At 37.2% G+C, this 20280-nt stretch overlaps 1 protein-coding gene across 1 annotated transcript in view; it reads right to left on the bottom strand.

Annotated features, from left to right (window-relative positions):
* Window positions 1-613: 613 nt before the first annotated feature.
* LOC141453638 (uncharacterized) overlaps window positions 614-20280 on the bottom strand; it is a 430113-nt gene continuing 410446 nt past the window's right edge. The window contains exon 3 of the mRNA XM_074127093.1: window positions 614-2172. Within this exon, the coding sequence (XP_073983194.1) occupies window positions 1682-2172 (491 nt within the window). The 3' untranslated portion in view covers window positions 614-1681. The remainder of the gene's footprint in view (window positions 2173-20280) is intronic.

Here is a 20280-nt window from a genome sequence, read left to right as displayed (position 1 = left end):
CTTGTAATGATACACCTTAACAAAAACTTACAGTATAAAAAGTTAAGATATAGGGGTTGATTAAACGCCAAAAGGTACACAACAAACCAGCGAGTACTCAACATTTCATTCAAACTTCAGCTCGCGATTTCACCCTTCTTAGAAACGTTCGCATCACTTAGTTATACCAAATAATAACAGTCGTAATAAAATGAATAAATTCTGTTCTACAGGTTAACGTCGAAAACCAAAAACCAAAATGTCTGGATCGAAAAATCAAGTAAAAATGTAAGAAAATATTATTTACGAAGTTAAGACAGAACTAATCTTAGCCAGTAAACGGTACACAAAAAAAATTATTAATTAATAATTTAAATTATTGATTAAAAATAATAATTAACAGCAATGGAAAGGAACTGTTGGAAACTAGTAAAATGAAAGAATATTGTCAGAAATGCAGCGACCGGAGCCAGGCTGCAGATTTCCGACTCATGTAAAGCTATGAGTAAGTCATGTAAAGCTGAACTATTGCAGACCTAACCTGGAAATTTGTAATTCACACTCACACACCAAAAAGTTTATTCAAAAAACAAAGTTTCTCATTTGTTACCTTATGAAGTACAAGTAAACCAACGACAGAATGAAATGGTCTCTTTATTAAAATACATTTTTTCTTACATTAATAATATTATACAGAAAAAAAGTCATTCACAGAAAATGGACTGAGTTGGGGAAAAAATCTGAAAGGTTATTTTTTTTTTTTGAACAATTACTTATATTTATAAACAAGAGAGAGGTAATTTGTATTGAGAAAAAATGTAAACGGAAATTCACACACAAAAATACACTTGAACTTTATTCTTGGACTATTCCATGTTCCAAATGGCTTGTCTGAGTTCATTACCAACTCGACCAAGTTTTACTTCTTTCCCTTTTTCTTTTTTCAATAATTTTTCTTTATATATTAAATATTCTAAATTTTGTACACACTAAATATTAAATTTATGTATATATTATAACTCTAAATTTTTTGTTTATATATTACTTTATATTTACATAAAAAATGTGCACATGCGGTGCAAAAATACATCAAATATCTCTGTATTTATATATGTTCGTTATATTTATTTAAAAGACAACGGGTAACACTTAGAATAGTTGAAGTAGAGTTTTCGTTTTATAAAAACTGACATAATATAAACAATGAGGAGGGGAGAAGTGTTGGTGGAAGGTCGGTGTAAGCCGGCCGAATAACATCAAAGCTTGGTGGTGCGAGAGAACGTACTTCAACAACTAGTCAATGGATATTTACAAAATTCGATCTTAAAAATTACCTTAAGTTAAACAATTCGTTAACACGCACTCTGGACATTTAAGATTAGGTAGTATTGCGTGTGGTAAGGACAGTTTTCTTCGAGCCTGTCCCAGGCAGTGTCACTCCATAGGAATGCATTCTGACTTCACAGTGCACAGAGTACTCCAGACAATATTTACACAATTATTAAATGTTTTTTCATAAATATTTTTTAAAGAAAAGCAAAAAACATTTTGGGAGTAATTAAAAGTGATATTTACAATTTAATTAATTTGTTTTCCATTTTGGTTTAGTAATACTCCTTCTCCTTTTTGACTGTTCACATTCTCTTTGTTTAAAGCATCGCTTTGTACTTGAGAGTTATATGGAGGCTTGTCTCAAGGTTGCCTAGGAAGCGAGTTCCCAATGAAGCAGGCTGAAGATGCAAAGTAACAGCAAGTAAGAGTTGTAGGAGCAATGTTTGGCCGCCGAACTCAGTGGCTTGGTGGCTAGTTGGACCGCGGGCAAGCCGGTTGCTCGGCCAGGACATGGCAGAGTCTCTCTGGGCAGAGCCAGGAAATGCACCTCATCCTCACCGGAGGAAATCATGTCATCTTCAATTCTCCTTCCGCTAAAATCTTGGCCTGTACCTACATCGTTGTCTTCTACTTCATCGTCTTCGTGCGAGAACCGGCCTGCACGGTCTATAATAATGCCACCTGCGCCGTTGACTCGTATTGGAGGGGGAATTGCAGCTCCGCCTCTGGAGTGTGAAGGCTCAATTGGATTTTCACGGCGACATGTCAGCTCTTCTATGGACGATCTGATTGGCTCTGATGCGGTTCTGTTCAGTAGTGTGTGAAGCCAATCCAAGCGGCAATCACAGACCAGTGGGTTACCTGCAACATACAAGAATTCTCTATTAGAATGTTATTGGCTGTTATCAACTCTTCATCCAATAAGAAACCATCTGCCTGGGGCTGTAAATTACTTTTTGAGTGATGTGTATGAAATAGGCTGCAAACTTGATGCTCGCTATTTGGAGTAAATACATGATTATCAGGGATAAGAACTATTATGAGGAAGCACAGGATGTTGTAATCAATTTCAGGCGATGGTTACTGGATTGGACGATTCCGCCAGTCCATGCAAAAGGCACCTTTGTGCAAAAATTTATTTCAGTGCCTCCCTCTATTTGAAGTTTAAAAATTATAATATTTTTACTGAAAGACCATTTTCATTTTTTTTTCTCCGAAAATTAAACGAATTTAACTCTAGTTGAGTTGAAAATAGGCCAATTTATAAAACCTCTTTTCCGGTTTCAAGGAGACTCGAAACTGGTATTTTGGGCGACCACTCAAATATCTCTGCAATGTGTATAAGTAAATATCAAGGGACAGCTTTGCAGTTGAAGAACGAAACGCATCCGGTCTGATGTAAGATCTTCCTCTAGTGGTGCAGAAGAGGAGGAGTCCTTACAGGACATTATAAGGTCGGTAGTTTATTTGAGGACGATTGATACGTATAGCTGTCACTTGAGGCCCTATCGCTTTTGAGGTTTTTGGAAAATATATTCACCTGTGAAAGATGAACAAAAACCAAAAATGTAACAATTTTGGGCGCGTCCCCTGGTTATTAAAGATTAAATTATCTAGCGAATGGTGAAAGAAGAGAGCTCTTTCACAAGTTACCGCAGTGTGATGCTGAGGTGGCCAAGATCTAATCACAGTTCGTAAAAGATTGGCGCCTGGAGGGAGGCTAGAGGCCTGGTAATTTTTGAATATCCTGTATTCTGTGGCGAGATTCACGTTAAATCTTTAATCCTCTTTCGACCGCATGTGTCTATCAGCTTTCACATCTTCTTGTCTTCTGGCTCTCCTGCCCATCTTCCCATTCTGAAACCAGCATGAAATTCATTTCCGATTATCTCTTTATATTCTGTATAGGGTCTTTATTAAAAATTCTAACTCTGAGAAGGGCACTAGAAGCAAGAGGTGCAGGGCGTTAGGGCAAGAGTCCTTTGATCTCTCTAGCTTTGGACAAGAATACTGAGTATGTACTCAGTCCATTAATTTTTAAATATTTCTACAGCTTTGTAGAAAGTTTACAACGCCGAGAGCCAAACTTTTACTCAATAGAATGTATATTTTAAAAAGGAACTTCTTTGCGTGCTGCTAGACGCAAGTATTACCATTCTCGAGCTATAGTTTTTTACCAAGAAAAAGTATTTTCAGATCTCGGAAATGAGAAATATCTGATGGATACGTAAACAACTTTCTTTTATTAAATTTGAGTGTTTACTAGGTCAATTTAAATGTTTTAAATATTGACGTAGGTTTGTACAAGTACCGATACCGTCAAGTTGTGACGCCACAATTTTTAAATATATATAATGTTTTTTGGGGGTAAAAATAGATTTTATTTGATTTTGTCATTTTTGATATACATGAGCGTGTCAATTTAGTTGAGCAGCCCTAAATTACCTATATTTTTGTCAACATATTTTTGTTTCCTTTTAGAATTAGCGAAAAAATCTGTTATGGAGAATACTCACTACTTTCTGATACTCCATTTACCAAGATCCTAACTAATACTTTTTCTCTAAATTCGGAACATTACCACCATTTTATCCTTCAGTACTGAAATGGTACTTTAGAGAGAAGCGCTTAAATTCATCGAGTTTTACATGCAGCAAGAGAAACTATTGCGATCGGGTACATTTTCCATATTGAGTTTTTACTAAGTTGGTTTCAAATTAATATAAAGTAAAGTAATGTCTAATTTTTAGGTGAGTTCAATTATTGATCGCGGACTGAGGTGGATAGCTAACATAATTTACTTAATTTGCTTAACATTGATAAATTAAATAAAATTCAAAGAAGACACCGAGAATCGAACCTAGACCACACTAGATCTCAGCTTTGCGGGCCTCGTCTCTAACCGCTCGGCTACTTGGCACATAATTAACTAGAAGGTAGTACGAGTAAGTATCTCTTAGTGTAAACCAACCGTCAGAGATGGCTTTATACTAAAAGTCTGCCCTTCACTAGTAAGTAGAGAACGCAACATTAGCATCAGCGCGCTGTAAGAGATTAACCTAGGACAAAGTTTGTTTCCTAGCCCTGAATATCTTTTACCGTTTAGTGAAATACGTTAAGAGGGCTGTCAAGATAATCGTAGTGTACGAGTGTGTACTTTGCAGGGTAAGTGTCGCTCGCCCTAATGTGTACAGATCAAGTTACATACTGTATAAAGTACACAAGACACCCACTGAATACTGGAGTGCATGCTTAATAAATGTAGGTGACGGTGGGAGTTGAAAGGAACCAACGAGACCGGCTTTCAGTAGTACCAACTACTGTTATTATTGCAGCAATAGTTCCCAGCCCTGTTCCACTTTACAATTCTGCCGCCACTATAACTGTAGCATTATCATTCCGCTTAAAGGTACAGTGAACAACGAATACGAGAAGCGGCTTCACGGCCAGCATGATTTTACTTTAGGCAATACACATTAACATTTGTTTGTATTAGTAAATTATCATCAGTGGAAGTGTTTACCTAGAGGTTACATTCATTGTTACATATTTATGTTATCTAACCTATCTACATTTTATGCTACTGAATGTGTTTTTAATACAAAGTACCTCTTAGAAGTTTATAATGCACTACAAATTACTAAAGACTACATAAGTAAGTGCCTTTGCAACTAGTGGCCCATTGTAAGTACGTGCCAATAGTTTACAAAATAGTTTTATGTTAATCAGCTGGCAAGTTGCAGTTTCCAATTTACTCTAAACAGACCATCCTACTCTCTAACAAGGGCTAGCTTTGTGCACATTCGGTGGTTAATATATCCTTCTACTAAAACTTTAGTGATCATGCGCAGTCTCTACTGAGAGTCCATTTAATAGTAAAATATCACCACTAACTACATCTTTGCTATTTTCATAAATTACTGCGGAGCCCAAACCCCTTGGTTACCTACTTTGCCAGTTGATTATGACTGGTTCTGTTGACAACAAGCCCTATTAAGTATCATTAATGAACGCAGCTCGTAACTACACTATACATCTTTCTTATTTTTGCCAACGATAGAGAATAAAATTTGAGTGTTTCACAAACAGTTTGGTTTTGTTCATTTGTAGACAGGCAAATATTTAGAAAATGGTGTATTCTTAGGTAAATCTATTTTATAAAAAACAAAAAAATCCCAACTTTTCCGTTTCCGGTTACTGCAGTACCATAAAACATAACGTGTTATGTGACATAAACAACGCACAATCGTTGTTTTTGATATTTTTGTTTTACAATTATTTTATAGAGTTATTTGATAATTCAAATAACTATGGAAAAAAGTAGTAAAAAAAAAAAAAAAATTATATTATATTTTTCCAGAAATAATAAATAATTAACCAATCACAATTAAGAATGAATGTGAAAAGTAGGTGGGATAGCAAGGCCAATCAACAAATAGGGAAATGTTATGTAGCCACGCCCACAACAAGTAAACCACGCCCTTTCTTATGAGAACATTGAACTTTTTAGCAGGTAATATATGGTACGTTTTTCTCACATTAATCATTAAATAAAATCCAAGAAATAGACCGGGAATGGAACCTACTAAACCAACAATGCATCTTAGCTTTGGGGACTCGGCTCTAACTCTAAACTCGGCTTCCAAGGCACTTCTCTTTTAATGCAGGTTTCGCCGAAACCGAAAGTGAGGGATCCTCAAAGTTTTAGGCAGGTTTCGCAATAATAACCGTAAGAGTGAGGCGAAGCAGAGATCTGATTGGAGCAGATAACCTGGCAGTGATAACCCGTCTGGTTCAGCAAGAATTCAATTCAGAATTTGGTGACCGACTAAGTCTACTAAACTTTCTGAATCGAACTATGTTTGCCTATATGTTCTCCGCCGTTTGCCTAAATTTCCTAGTAAACAAATTGCACGTAGAAATACTAGCATATATTAATTAAAAAGCTATTTCTAACACCAGAATTAATTGGGATTTCGGCATTAGAAATACCATAGCCAAAGAGATATTGGATGTTGAAATTTAATTATTTCTCTTTACAGCCGATATTTGAGACCAATTATCTCTATTCAGTTACTATTAGTAACCATTAGAAATTTTCTCCCACCAAAATGCCGTCTCCCCACAAATACGTTCAGCTTTTAATAGAATCGTTTTCCCCCATTTTTTTTGTTTGTGCTATCCTTTGGAGGCAGCAACTCTAGCCATCCTTTGAGAAGTTCTGGGGGCAGTAACTCTGGAAACTCCATGACGTTGATATCATGTGAGCCTAGAACCAACAGAACATTAATAAAAACATCTCGGCGAACGTCAGCCTAATTCCACCAATAGGATTATATCACTAGATGGTTGTTATATTTTATAATTCATTCAAGGAACAAATGGAAAAATCTATCTAAAAACTTCAAAGATTTCCTCAACAAAAACTTTCATTTTAAAAAGTTAAGTACAAGAGTAGATGATGAAGTAGGAAAGAACTTAGAAAGCTCCAATAGCAGCAAGTGAATAGTGGACAGAGTTGGGGAACAAATTATAACAGAATACAATAGCTTTTTCGAACGTTTCTTAAATGGCTAAAATCACGAGCTGAAATATTAATGAAAAGTTGGGTACTTGCTGATTTCTGTACCTTTTGGCGTTTAATCAACCCTTATACTTAACTTTTTTAAACTTAAATTTCTTGTTAAAGAGAGACTGTTGCATAGCATTGAAGTCTACTTCCTTTTTTTTTTTACCACAAATTCTAATAAATAAAAATGTAACTATACAAAATTTGCTTATAATTGTATTTATTTCTGTACCGAGAGAGCCAACAATATGAAAAGTGGAGAGTGGAAGACCAAGTGTGGACACAACGACTGACAGACCGCCGCATCAAGCTATTTCTTTGGCCAAGTTTACAGTTTGCAAAGGTGAACACCGCATTATAAGAGGCAATAAAGATTAAAACTTTATATATAAATATTATATGAAGGGAAATAAAGTTATATATATATATATATATTGGAGTCAATATAAGATTTTTCAATAAACAATGTGAGGTTGGAGGTGGTAGGGGGGGGGAGAAAAAGTTAATATGTGAGTTGGAGGGGGAGGAAAACTTTTATAAGGAATTTTCTTTTAATAATTCCGGTGATGTCGGCTATCTGGCGCGCTAAAAGTGAACTAAAGCGCAATATGAATCCCCTTTATCCAGGTTTCCAGTTTTTCTTATTTATTTATTTATTTGGAAATATTACTGAAAGGAATGGCTGAAATTGGAGCAATCTCTTTTAGCCGCAATAGCAGAGCCTAGTTTAGCTTCAAACTTATCACTAAGTGTGTGTCATCACTCACCCTGAGTGTGCGGATTAGGATCTTCATCTACAATTTTAGGCCGCACATTATGATCGTCTTTCTAGACCAGCACGTCACACGGACTCGTTGTATCAGGTTGCTGGTCCCTGCAATCTGCAGTTCACTCACACCGCCGTAGTTTCTATAATTATTAAAGCATTTCCTTTTTACACTAAAATTGGCATAAAACAATCTTCATAACTGGTTTGAGTAGCCGTCCTACTACGGATGTCTCAAACCGGATATGCTTTGTTACGCCATCATCGAACCAGTCCACAGGGCTGGATCATGTATTTGCTTTCCATATTTCTGTCCGGTTTCTAAATTTTGTTGTTGCTGATGTTTTGCACTTCCGGTTTCAATGCACGCTACTTCATCAATTCGTTTTCATAAAAAAATGCGCAAAAACAAAACTTTCTGTTAAACCTGAAAGTTGTTGATGTTGATGACTCACTCTCCATTCGGGAGGAGAAACAAAATGAAAAATCTTGTTCCATACTTGCTCTAAAGAGGAAGAGAGAAATTTTGAGTATCTCAACTCCAAGATCAGTTGTTACCTTGAACAGAACATTCCACAACCATCCGGTAGATTTGGCGAAGAACCATTGGGGCTGCTTAGGTATAAAACTATTCAGTGAGAGAGATGATAAGGGCTGCGATAAGTGAAGAGTTCTCTAGTGAGGGAATCCCATAAATTAAATATTAATTTCAATCAAGATGTTGTGCTGGAGGATTCCATGCGGGTGGTGGAACTATTTGGAGGGAGCAGAGAAGACTGGGTGCCGAACTCCTGTTGAATTTATTACCAACTTGAGGGACCCCTGCAGCATGTCTGGGGAATCTGCCCGGACTCATATTAATGGCTAAGCGCAAACAAATATTTTATGCACAAGAAAGAAGTGCCACTTGGGACGTATTCTTTCTTATACTTCGAGTACATCCGAGTGGTGATGGCCTCCGCCTGCTGTCTTCAAATTTCAAATATCTTGTCAGATGTAAATGGCCGGCTGGAATATCTAAGAGATCCCAAATTGAAATGCGCTCTCTTTTCCGCTTTCCATCAGTGCGCAGGCTAAAGAATGAAAACCCATCAACTTCCAGTTATTCTAATGAAATGGCGCCATCACAAGGGAACCTCGTAAGGCCGTTCACACCTGATATTTTAGCTCAAATTATCGCAGGTAGCTAAAACATCACATTCCGATTGGGTCCCACCGAGTCCGACTGTGACTTAGCGATCGAAATGGCTCAAGACGAAGAAACACTTCTATATCTTCTAACACTTTTTCAAGGAAACTTCATTTTAGGACAGTTCCAGGAAAGAAGGCTACAATATGTGTGTGTTTGTAGTAAATTTGCTTCTAAAATTTAAAGTTTGTAGAAAATGAAGGAGTTCGAATTTTGAGATTTTTAGCGAGAGAAAGGGACAATTTTATGATTCAAATTGTTGGTAGTACTGCTTTGTAATCCTAAATGTAAATGGATAGAATCTTAATTTTTTTGAAAATTATTCAATCTGAGTGTAGAGATGCGCACTTGAAAACAATTAGTTCATAATATTTCTATTGAAGGAGGGGGTGTACTTCCGTGAAGAGATAATTGAGAGGAGCGGAAGGAAGTTAACAAGAAGTATTTTGTGCGCCTCTCGATGAATAGCTCCACATAATGAAATACTCGTACCTTGCTGGAAGATATTTCCTCCAAAGAGACTCCTAAATCTCTGGATAGAATTGGAAGAAGTGGATTGAATTTTTAAAAAAGTTAAATAAGAGAAGTATTTAGAGAGAGAGATATGTAGAGGGAGGAGAAACAGGGATAGCTGGATTTATCCAGAGGTAGAGGGGAAGGATGCTGGTACTTCTAGATGAGGAAGCAAGAATAGCCGGTGTCTAAATCAATGAAGGCAAGAGATGGGCAACACTGGCGTAACACCACCCACTGCCCTCCTCCTCAGCAGCAGAGGTCAATGGCGAGCCGGCTGCTCCAAATCTGATTAACGTTCCTATTTCCAGATTTAGTCGGCCGGAAGGAAACTCTTCTTCTAAATTAAATTTTCAGACAGTTTTCTTTTTTTTTAAATATGTAATGGAAAAGTTTTATCTCCTTTTTTTAAAAAAATTAATATGTTGCGGGGGGGGAAGGTAATTAATGAAATATCTTTCAAGAGTTGCTTTTGTTCTTCGGGAGTTGGTGGAAAAGGCTTCATACAGAGATTAGAAGAAGTGGATATTGCTCGGAGGCTGTGAGAGAGTTGAAGAACTCTGGCTGAAGGATTTGCTGAAGTGTTGGAGTTGGTTATATAGTGGTGGGGGAAGTGGGTTCGCCCCGTCCCTCCAGCGTACCCCCACTCTCACTTCTACAGATGCCGACAATGGCGGTTTTGTAGCAAATTTACCACTCTCCCAGTCGTAAAAATTGCCCATTTCTATGCCGTATATCACCTGGGGAGATGTATATCATTTTCCCGACCAAAAATAGGGGGGAATACTCCATTGTTCCTGCTTAATAGCCTAGTTATTTCCGTCTTGAGTTTGCATCCTGATGGAAAGCTAAGGGAGTAGTAGACTTCTTGCGCTTCAAGTACGTGGTTAGGGCTAATAAGTTTGTCTAAGCCACCCTGAGAAACCTTAATGTAACAGGAATACCTCCAGACATGATTCTTTAATTAGAAGTCTTTAGGGAATCAGCATTCCCAACTTCTGATCCTTTTTGAAAACATCTCAACTACTCATCAAACTGAATATCTCTCACTTCTTCAATGGCAGGGTAATTTCTCTTTGATCAGTACAGATCTTATTTAAAAATCTTATTTCTTCGGTTCTTATTTTCAACTATAATTTTGGGCCGACTATTTGTGATTAGTATACCAATAAATATATTATAAATTCAGAAACATTAAAATTTCTGAGATTTTAACGAGTAAGCTAATAAATTTAAAGTATCCAACTAAGATTCCGCAGATGATGGTGGCGAAGGAAATGATTGTCTTCATTTATTAAAACTTCTCTTTGTCACTAATCATTCAAATGACTTTCATTTTGTTAAACTGAAATAATTGCGACCTTCTGCGAACCAATACGGGTAGAGCACAGGGTGAACTTGTGAGGGAACGATGGAAAAGTACGTAATGTTTGACAACTTCAATTTCTTTATTCGAGTAATGGTTGAAACATGACCAAGAACGTGAGGAGGTTTCTCTTTATTATCTGTTATCCCCATCCGCACGAATGTTTATTCTGTGTGCTTACTTCCCCGAGAGCTTCATACAATTTAAAGCTGCCCCTAGTTTAGAAGCTGGACAAGCCTCTAGATGTAAGGAACTAGTGCATGTCTTGTCGCACCGCAGCTGCTTAGTCAGTCCCTGCAGTGCCCTCATCTTAGATTTTTCGACCATCTGCTTTCTATTAAGCCCTGCACTGGGCCATCTGAAATCTAAATTTATATGGCAACTTTCGTAGAAAATTTACCAAGTTGAAGTTGAGAGCGCGCAATGAGGGAAGTAGTATTTTTATCACCGAAAATGACATTTTTTCCCTGGAGAATATGTCCCTTAATTAGATAATGAGGTGGAATAAACGGAGACAGTTCCCTTTGATGCGCGAGTCTTGGACTCACCTCCGCTCCATCATATTTATTAATTATATTTAAAGTAGCCGCTCAAAAGAAACTTTATATAAAGTAAAAAGGAAACAAATAAATGAAAGCCAAAGTTACTTCCGCCGGAACTAGGCACGATAAAGAACGCCCTCAGCCTCCGCTTTCCCACGCTTTTAATGTTTTCTTTTTTCTTTAATTATATTATTTGACTGAAATTGTAATTGAATCTGAGATTCGCCTTTTCACTGTTGTTTGAAATTCTCGGTAAATCGAATTGCCATCTCCCGAAGGTACGTGACGTATATCCGTCTGTTTGTAATCAGTTCCTACCAGGTAAAGTAGGTTGAGTTTGAAATGTCGCTTCAGGTAGCATTTCTTCTGTTATCATTGAATTTCAAATAAAGACTCAAACTGGGTTCTTTGGATTTGATGTTCTAACTTCAGGTGGAGTAGCGTTTTCCCTACTTTAATTGGATAGTCAAGCCATGGTGACGCCCAAATTCAGAAATACTTTTAAGGGATGTCGCTGAACAGCAGGCACATCAATCTATCGTCTTTCGATTTCCTGGCAGATGAACAATGGGAGAATGTTTTTTGTAAATTTTCCTTCAAAAAATTTGTTTTAAAAGAATTATCGATTGAATCATAAACTTAAACCGCAATCGTAAAGAAATTGCATCCGATCACAGAACGGTGCCCATCATCACAACTGATGAACTTTCAGACGGATGTTTGGAAAACAAACAAATCAGAACTCGAAAGGATTTTCAGTCAATATAACTGCGCGACATTACGAGGGGCTTCTCGCCATCTTGGAGACTTCGAAACAGGCTAATCGCACATGTTTTGTACAGTGCACATGTGCAACAGGCTTTGTTGTCATTCTTTGATGATCTCCGTTTATTCTTACAACTTATGTCTTACGAAAGATGCATTGATTTGAAGAGAAATAATTATAGAAACTAAAACGTCCTAATTTTTTATTTTGACCAATATTGTGGGGAAGAGCAGCCTTGGAATCTAAAGCAATTATTTTTATTAACAAGAATGATGTCTCTGATTGTTAATCCCACCTACTTTGATCTGTTAAGGGCAGTTTGTGAAATACTGTCGCCTAAGTAAGAAACTGTGTAAATGCAGTTTACTCTGCATGCAGCGACCGTTAGTTCTAACTTCTTGTAGAAATGATTAACTGCTGATGACTCAGAATAAAGCTGTACCATTCTTGGACACATTTGTGTGCGTCAAGCCATTAAACCTCCTTTTGAGAGGTTAAAGCGGCCGCCCGACAATAAGTGGTGGTAAGAGGTCCAGTAAGAGTCGTTATGTTTGCAGTGCATTAAGAAGCCCTGCAAGATCTCACGTTAATCACGCGGTTGTTTGTAGGGTGGGATTTCTCTTATCCCTTGAACACCTACACAAACCTTCCAACGACTTGCAGTGTCTGTGACACCTGCTTTGCAACTCGACACCTGACCTAAACTATACTTGCATCATTTAACATGCTTCAGAGAAGTTTACTCCTGATTTTAGTGTTACTCTGATGTTTATTGACGTAAATTAATGAAATGTGCAACAATCACGTCACAGTCTTCACATGGTTGGCTTGCTGCTATAACGTAATAGAGTTAATTTCTGAATATGTTTATTAATAAAACGCCTGTTCCCTGTTTGGAATAGTGTGGCCGGAAGTTAGACGGAGATAGTTGTTAGTTGGGCCGTCAGTCTGCAACTTTCTCATTATCTTCATCCAACTTGCTCCAACTTCACGCACCCTCTGGTGTTTGCTCGTTAAAGTGCACTCTGTTTAGGGGCACTCACCCCACCTCTGAGTCTTCCTAGACTCTTCACTAACAAATGAAACCCTCAAAACATTCAAATTGTGTCCAAGTGTTTGCAAATCACTACATTCCTTCCATCATTATGTAACACTATTACATAATCAACTGTAACGATTCTATTACGTCACAATGCTGTGATATTCAGTTCTAATTTTTTATTTTGATGCATTAATTTTGATGTTCAATCCACGTCATCAGTTTGGATTCAGATCCAAACACTCACCTTTACATCAGCTTAAACATTTTTAATGCAATAGCGCCAAGTTCGAGGTATTTTTGTTTCATGTTGGTCAGTTCTCGTAACCCAATAAAGTACATAAATGAATAGTTTGATCTGTAGAACTTTATACGGAAATAGATCAGCCAAAATATCATCCGCCATCAAATTCTTTGTTTAAATGGAAATTCAATCGCAACCTGATGAAGGTTTACAGGAAGTCGTGTTTCTTTATGTCTAAAGGACAAAAAATGGATGGCGATGTCCTAATTCTTTTGAAGATGATTGTTTTTGGTGAAAAATGCCAAAAACAATATCTGCAGATGAAAACATGGAGATGGTACACGATGTTTGATGATCGGCGATTAAAGGCGTACGAGGCACACCAGAAGAACGAGTACAGTTTATCGATAATTAAACTGAGAAAGTTGCATGCGTGGCGGGCGCGGCGTTTGTTAAAAGTTGTGCAAAACACAATGCGTTTCGCCAATGTTGGACTTTAGCGGAATCTCTCTCTAAATCTATTTCGTCTGCTATCATGTCCAGTATTTTCTGAATTTAATTTAATCCAAAATATAAATAATCGTTTTAAATACAGGTGATAGGCCTTCAATTTATTTTATCAAATTTAAAGAAAATTGTTGGTGCCACTTGAAAATATTTAGTAGATCCACAACGGAAACTAGCACCGGAAGTCTCTTCAAATTCTCAATTCAAGGCCATTTAAAACATGTCTTTCGATTGAAATTCATTCCAAAAATTAGGCACCATTTTGCTACCTGCTCATAGATGAAGTCAAAATGGAACCCGAAAGATACCTAAAAATACTGCAAGTTATGTGGGTCTCTTCCTCTCCACTGCGGAAAATCTAAATAAAATCATTTATATTTCTCAGACAGGAAACTAAAGGTGGAAGAAACATAATGGAGGATTCTTTTATTCTGGACTTAATATCAAGTGATTCGTTACTGGGAACGAGCGCACCATAGATATGAAGGCAGGGGCAGTAATATATGGCAGGTCTAGCAGCAGAGCCGGCCATCTTGGGCAGATCGCTCATGTACAGTCGCCCAGATTTATGCAGACCTTTACAAATGTTGGTGTATTTATATAAAGTTCACCTGCACGGGTAACCAGCGCTGCTGAATAAGAATTCTTAACCAGTTCAGCCACAACGACGCCGCCAAAACGATTGTGTTCCTAATGGAGTTCGACTTGATTTAAATGAGCATTTCTCTTGCGAGCCCACCATTTACATCTCCAATAGGGTTAAATTTTCTTTTGGTACCACCTCTTGCTGCATCCAAGAGCAATTCCTTCGATCGTGACAAAAATTTGTGATTGAGAACTTCACTAGAACTGTGGTCTCTTGAAATCGGCAAACATCTTTATCCAATCTTTAGTTTATTTCTTTATTTTTTGATGTATATTAATTAACAAAGGAGCTAGAAAGGTGATTTAGTTGTTTGAGAAAATATGACTGAAATTTGCAGTTATTTTTTCATCGTATTGAAACAATGAATCAGTTACCAAAAATAATAAACAGTAATTAAAACATGTATTTAATTTTTTAGCTATGTCACTTAATTCTAACGATTTTCATTTAATACGATTTTGTGGATTTTTTTTTTATGTTTTCTGGTGTTATCGCGCCTCATTTGGACGTCCACTGCGTTCTGCATCATCGGTGTCTCTACGACCACGTTTGAAGTCAGCAAACCAACGTTTTATTGTTGTTTCTGATAGAGCAGAGTCCCCATAATACTTTTCAAGCCATTGCTTCGCTTGAACGGTATTTTTCCCATCAAGAAGCAGTGTAAAATTAAAACACGAAATTGTTTTTGATCCATTGTTTTTGAAAATAACAAAAGTAGCGTCACTCTTAGCACAATAACTCACAAACTAATGAATAGAATATCAGGAAATTTTAACAGCTGTCTTTTGAAGGTTAATACTAACTGAAAAAGAGGTGAATGCAATACAACTAGTGCCATCTATGTGTTAGGCCCGGGACTTTTCAGCCCATGTGTTAGTTACCAATTTGTCTAAGTTAAAGTGACCACATTTTCATTGAGACAAAGCGGGACAAATGGGATGAAATGAGAATTACAATTTAGTTATTTTATTTAGTTATATTTTATTGTATACATTCATGTACTTGTACAAAAATGTATTTATTATTAATTATTGGTAACTATAAAAATATTTGTAAAAAATAATAATTTGAACATCATGATTTTTAATCAAATTAAATTTTTTATTTAATAAAAATTATGATTTTCTTTCAAGGTCATATTTTTGATCCGAGTGAATACTTTGCAATAAGATTCGGATCATTTATTAAAATGTCGTGAAATCACATGAATTGGTCAAATTATATTGTACACTTAATATAGATTTTAAAGTTTTAATGTTCAACTGCGTTTTTTCACTTGTCCATATTTTATTGATACTAGAAAAAACACGTTCTCTTGCTGCATTTGTTCCTGGAAGGGAGAGCGCGAATTCCACAATTTTCAAAATATTTTCATAAGGAATATTATTCTGTTCAAAATCAAGCAATAACTCCGTCCATTTTTAACAACCAACATTTAATTTTTTCATCTGTAACATATCTTTTTACCAATGACACCTCATCAAAAAGATCATTTTTACAAATATTATTTTTCGGAAAATGGTTACTAATATATTCTAAAGATTTTTCCACATATTCCCATAAAATCTCCTTTTTTAATGTCACCCAATTAGACGATCCCAATGTACGAGACGTAACGACAATGATCGAACACCACCGAGTAAATCTAACTGGGTACATTGCCTAATTTAGTTTACTCTGCATGCATTTTATGTGCTTTTTTTATGTATTTTTTATTTCTTTATATTCACCATAATACTTAATAAATAATAGGTAATATATTTTTACAGTACATTTAAAATAAGAAATGCAGATATTTTCTAAAAAGCGGGACATTTTTAAAAATCGGCGGGACGCGGGACAGTTCACCAAAAAGCGGGACTGTCCCGCCAAAATCGGGACGTGTGGTCACTTTAGTCTAAGTACTATCTTACCAGAAAACATCTTATTAATTTTGTATTTTATTCTCTTTAACAACAATAATGTAAGTAAGTCAGCTAATTTAATCATTTATATTTGAAACAATTGTTTATTTTTTGTCTATTATTATATAAGTTATGTATTTATTATAAGCCAACTCAATGCTTATAAGCACTGCGAATTTCTTGTGCAAATAAATAAATAATATATAGTTTTTAAACATATCGCAAACCCCCACAATACCCCCAGAACTGCGTAAACGAATTTAGTGAGAGGCACCACCTAATGAGTCAGAACAGGAAGGACTGAATGCTTTGTCAGGATATTGCCCTAGACTGAGCCATTAAGGAAGTGGCTGTCGTGTAACTGTTCCGCCCAAAACTAATTTATCTCTTTGACCAGGTAACTACGAGTTTAATATAGAAGGTAAACATATGGTGCAGCCGAACTATACTCAGGATTTTAAATCAAACTAAATGATAAGTAAGGGTTTATGATTAAGTTATTAGGAAGTCTGATGACGGTAATTTACAGAGGTGCACACGGGTGTACCAGTGAGTCATCGCAGACTCCTGCAGGAGGCCATAACTATGGCTATATCATAGGAAAAATATTTCACTCCTTAATTGTTGACTTGCATGACAATGTTCCTAACAATCCTGTCTAATCTGCTCCTTCCTATGTCTGTATTAAGTCCGATCGTATCTACCGTTTGGTAACTGCACCCAGGAAGTTAAGCTAGAGATTATCATTTATATTTTATAAGGGCCATTAATTAGTAAGATAGCATGTCTGCATATAACTATGGCCGGATGTGTCTGCATGTCTGTAAGTCGTTACTGGAGCTGCATTCAGACTGATCTGTATTTTAGTGATTCAGGTGGCATGTGGCGTGTGATTTAGAAGAGCGCGCAGTGGATCTGCTGTTCTTTGAGGGTCGGACAACTCCCCATGACTTGATCTATGACTTCTTAGGAGGTAAAAACTTCTTGGACCATACAGTGAGGCTTTCTGGGTGGGCACGGCATGTCACGACATTTCTCCCTCCATGAGGTAGTGCATGAGCGTCGAGTTGATCCCCTGCAGAATTAATAAAAGTGCAACAAGATTAATGGCTTATCCAGTGAACTGAGTCTAAGTACCGATTGTCTTCATTTGTAAAGTCGCATGGTACCGGAAGCCTTACATGACTGCTCCAGTTAACATAATGGTCATGCAATTAACTCATGAACATACACACTTATACATAGACTGGGCAATCGATCATTCTACACTCTACTGCGCTTTCTAATCACCTAGTTGCATTCCTTAAGAGCAAACAAATCTGGATATCTGTTCAACTTTTGGAAACAAAGTTTTTAAAAAGGGAAGAAATATCTTTGAAATTCCAGGGAACGAGAGACTGGATTTTTTAAAAAAAAATGGCATTAAAGTTATTTTAGTCACAATCACTGCAAAATCTGCGGTATTTAACTCTAATTATTAATTAAATGTGTTTTTAATGCACTAAAATGAAGCTCTATGTTACCTTGCACCCGAATTAGTATTAAAATGAATATTGTTAGAAAAATATTGCAAATGAACTTTCCATGTACCACGCTTGTGCTTGTGTTAGTATGTTTGAGAACATTTAAAGAACTTGATAATTTTAAATGAACTATTTATTCGCCCATCATTTTCCAAAAATAGCTTCGCTTCAATCATATCTTAAAAAAAGGAGATTACTTCGGTCGTTTTTTGTCCTACTCAAGTTGCTAACTGCAAGACCGCAATCGGGCCACTTGCAGGCCAATATCTTTGGGAAACTTCAAAATTGGCCGACTTCACAAGTCTAACAAACAATTCTTCATAGTGATTGGCCTAAACTATCCTGTTTACGAAGTTTTATAACGAATTACTCCGAAGAAAGCCGAAGGCAAGTAATCAAGGTACTCCAATTCTGCGGTTCTATCGCCGATTTACTAATACTAATATATACGTTTACTATTGATAATAAATATGTTTTTAAAAATCCAATTCACTGATATTGCCCAAAATGGCAGAACTGTACTTGTTACTCTCCACTGTTAGCCACGACATATCTGGCTGGCAGGAACAACTCTGATCTTAACCTTACCACTTCTAAACGTCTCAGGAATGACAGGTCGGTCCATGGAACAGCTCCCTTTAGCCAGCAGGTTGGATATTTCATTTCCGGACACGACTTAATGTCCACCTGAAGTGCGGGAAGCGCATCATTCATCAGTGCTTTAATACTATTCTAGATCTTTAATCCTCTAAAGGACTAAAGAAGATTCAATTCCTCTTTTTACAGTGATAAGATAAAGAGTAAAATGCAAAACAAAAAACTTTGGAGTTGTTTATTATAAAACAATGAAGGATGAGAGAATGGCCTACTCAGCGACAGAGAGCACAATGATGCTGTGGCACACCACTTCTCCCGTTTATTTATTCCAACAATAAAATATGAGTCTTCTGGGAAAGGTGGCGGTTTGTTGGGAGGTCCTGGTTAGCCACAAGGAATCCCGCAGTGGACCTTGCCATCGAGCCTGGACAATCGCTTGCGCCATCCTGTTAGCAATATGAAAGCAGTCTCTCAATGACCAGCGTCTGCAGTACATCCCAGCTCTGCAGTTATATTCCTCTCGCAGGAGGAGACAACCCACCATTCTAGTGCTCCCTCTGAGGGTTCCAAAGTCTCCCACAGGTGACGCCACCCAAGCGCACCACTAATACAGAGATAAGATAAACAGTAAACAAAAAAAAGGTTCAAGTTTGGAGTTGTGCAATTCTTTATTGAACAAATATTTGAAAATGGCCAGCATAGATGTGGCATCTAATAAATTCTAAAGAGCACTTCCAGCTTCTGGGCATTGTTCTCTCGTTACAGTAATCATGACGATCCCCGGGAACATTGAGCAATAAGAGGCTGCTGGTGGTAAGGGAATGAAGCGATATTTCCATTTTATCTACATCGCTGTCCTATTTGATCTTGGAGCTAAGGATACGGTCGTTGCGACTAAGGAAAGAGGTAAAAGCTGGTAGTCATGCAGACTTAAAACCTAGCGGAGGATTCGTAAAATTGGATTAACTAGAAAGGAGAACGAGAGCGAGATTTCAGCGCTGAAGTGGTGTGTGGGGAAGAACGGTTAGCGAGTGAAGCTAATCTGATATGTTTCCCCAAGAGGAGATGGTGATGGCTAATGTTGGGAAGGAGTGCTAGGAACAATTGTGGCAAATTCATTTTATATGTTGATCCAGAGTGCAGCGAACAAGAGGGTGGTTTGCTTCAATAATGCATCAATATTGCAGCCAGTAATCGCAAACAGAACAAAGCAATCTTCCTGGCGCGGCCATCCCCGTCCCTTCGAAGGTCCTTCCCTTTTCTCCAGCCACTCCTGCCAGCACCATGAATGTTGGAAAGCACCCCTCGCTGCTTGTGCAGCTTCTGAGTGGAACACACATCTCGCAAGGATGATCCTGTATGAGCGGCACGCACAGTGCCTCACCCAGTAAGTCAAGAGCTAAACATTCCCCCCAACTTCGCCTACCTCTTTTCTACCGTAATGCGCTCGGACTCAGGTTTTTGTCTGCGTAGCTCCAGTAAACTTACATTTCTAAGTTTTTAAAATGAAAGTATCGATCTGGATGTGTGCAATAAGTGTTCATGTTTAAAGCAAACTGTTGGAGTGTAAGTATAACTTAAAAAAGTAGAAATTCCCCAACGTAATGAAGTCTGTGGGTGTACTTGGAGCAAGCGAGTTGAGATTTTTTGTTTTTGTCCAAGAAGTTCTCGCCTTCTTTATGAAATCCAATTTTTTATTTCGATTTAACTTTTCTTAAAATTGGTTGCTCACATCTAGTTTTATGGCGCTGGAAGTAATAGTTAATTTTAACTTCAGAACAAAACAAAGTGAGTTTCG

Source organism: Rhodnius prolixus, unplaced genomic scaffold (assembly GCF_049639745.1).
Source record: "Rhodnius prolixus isolate KJV_2025 unplaced genomic scaffold, Rpr scaffold_3, whole genome shotgun sequence".
Classification (NCBI taxonomy): Eukaryota; Metazoa; Arthropoda; class Insecta; order Hemiptera; family Reduviidae; genus Rhodnius; species Rhodnius prolixus.
This window is presented reverse-complemented; position numbering and strand designations above follow the sequence as displayed.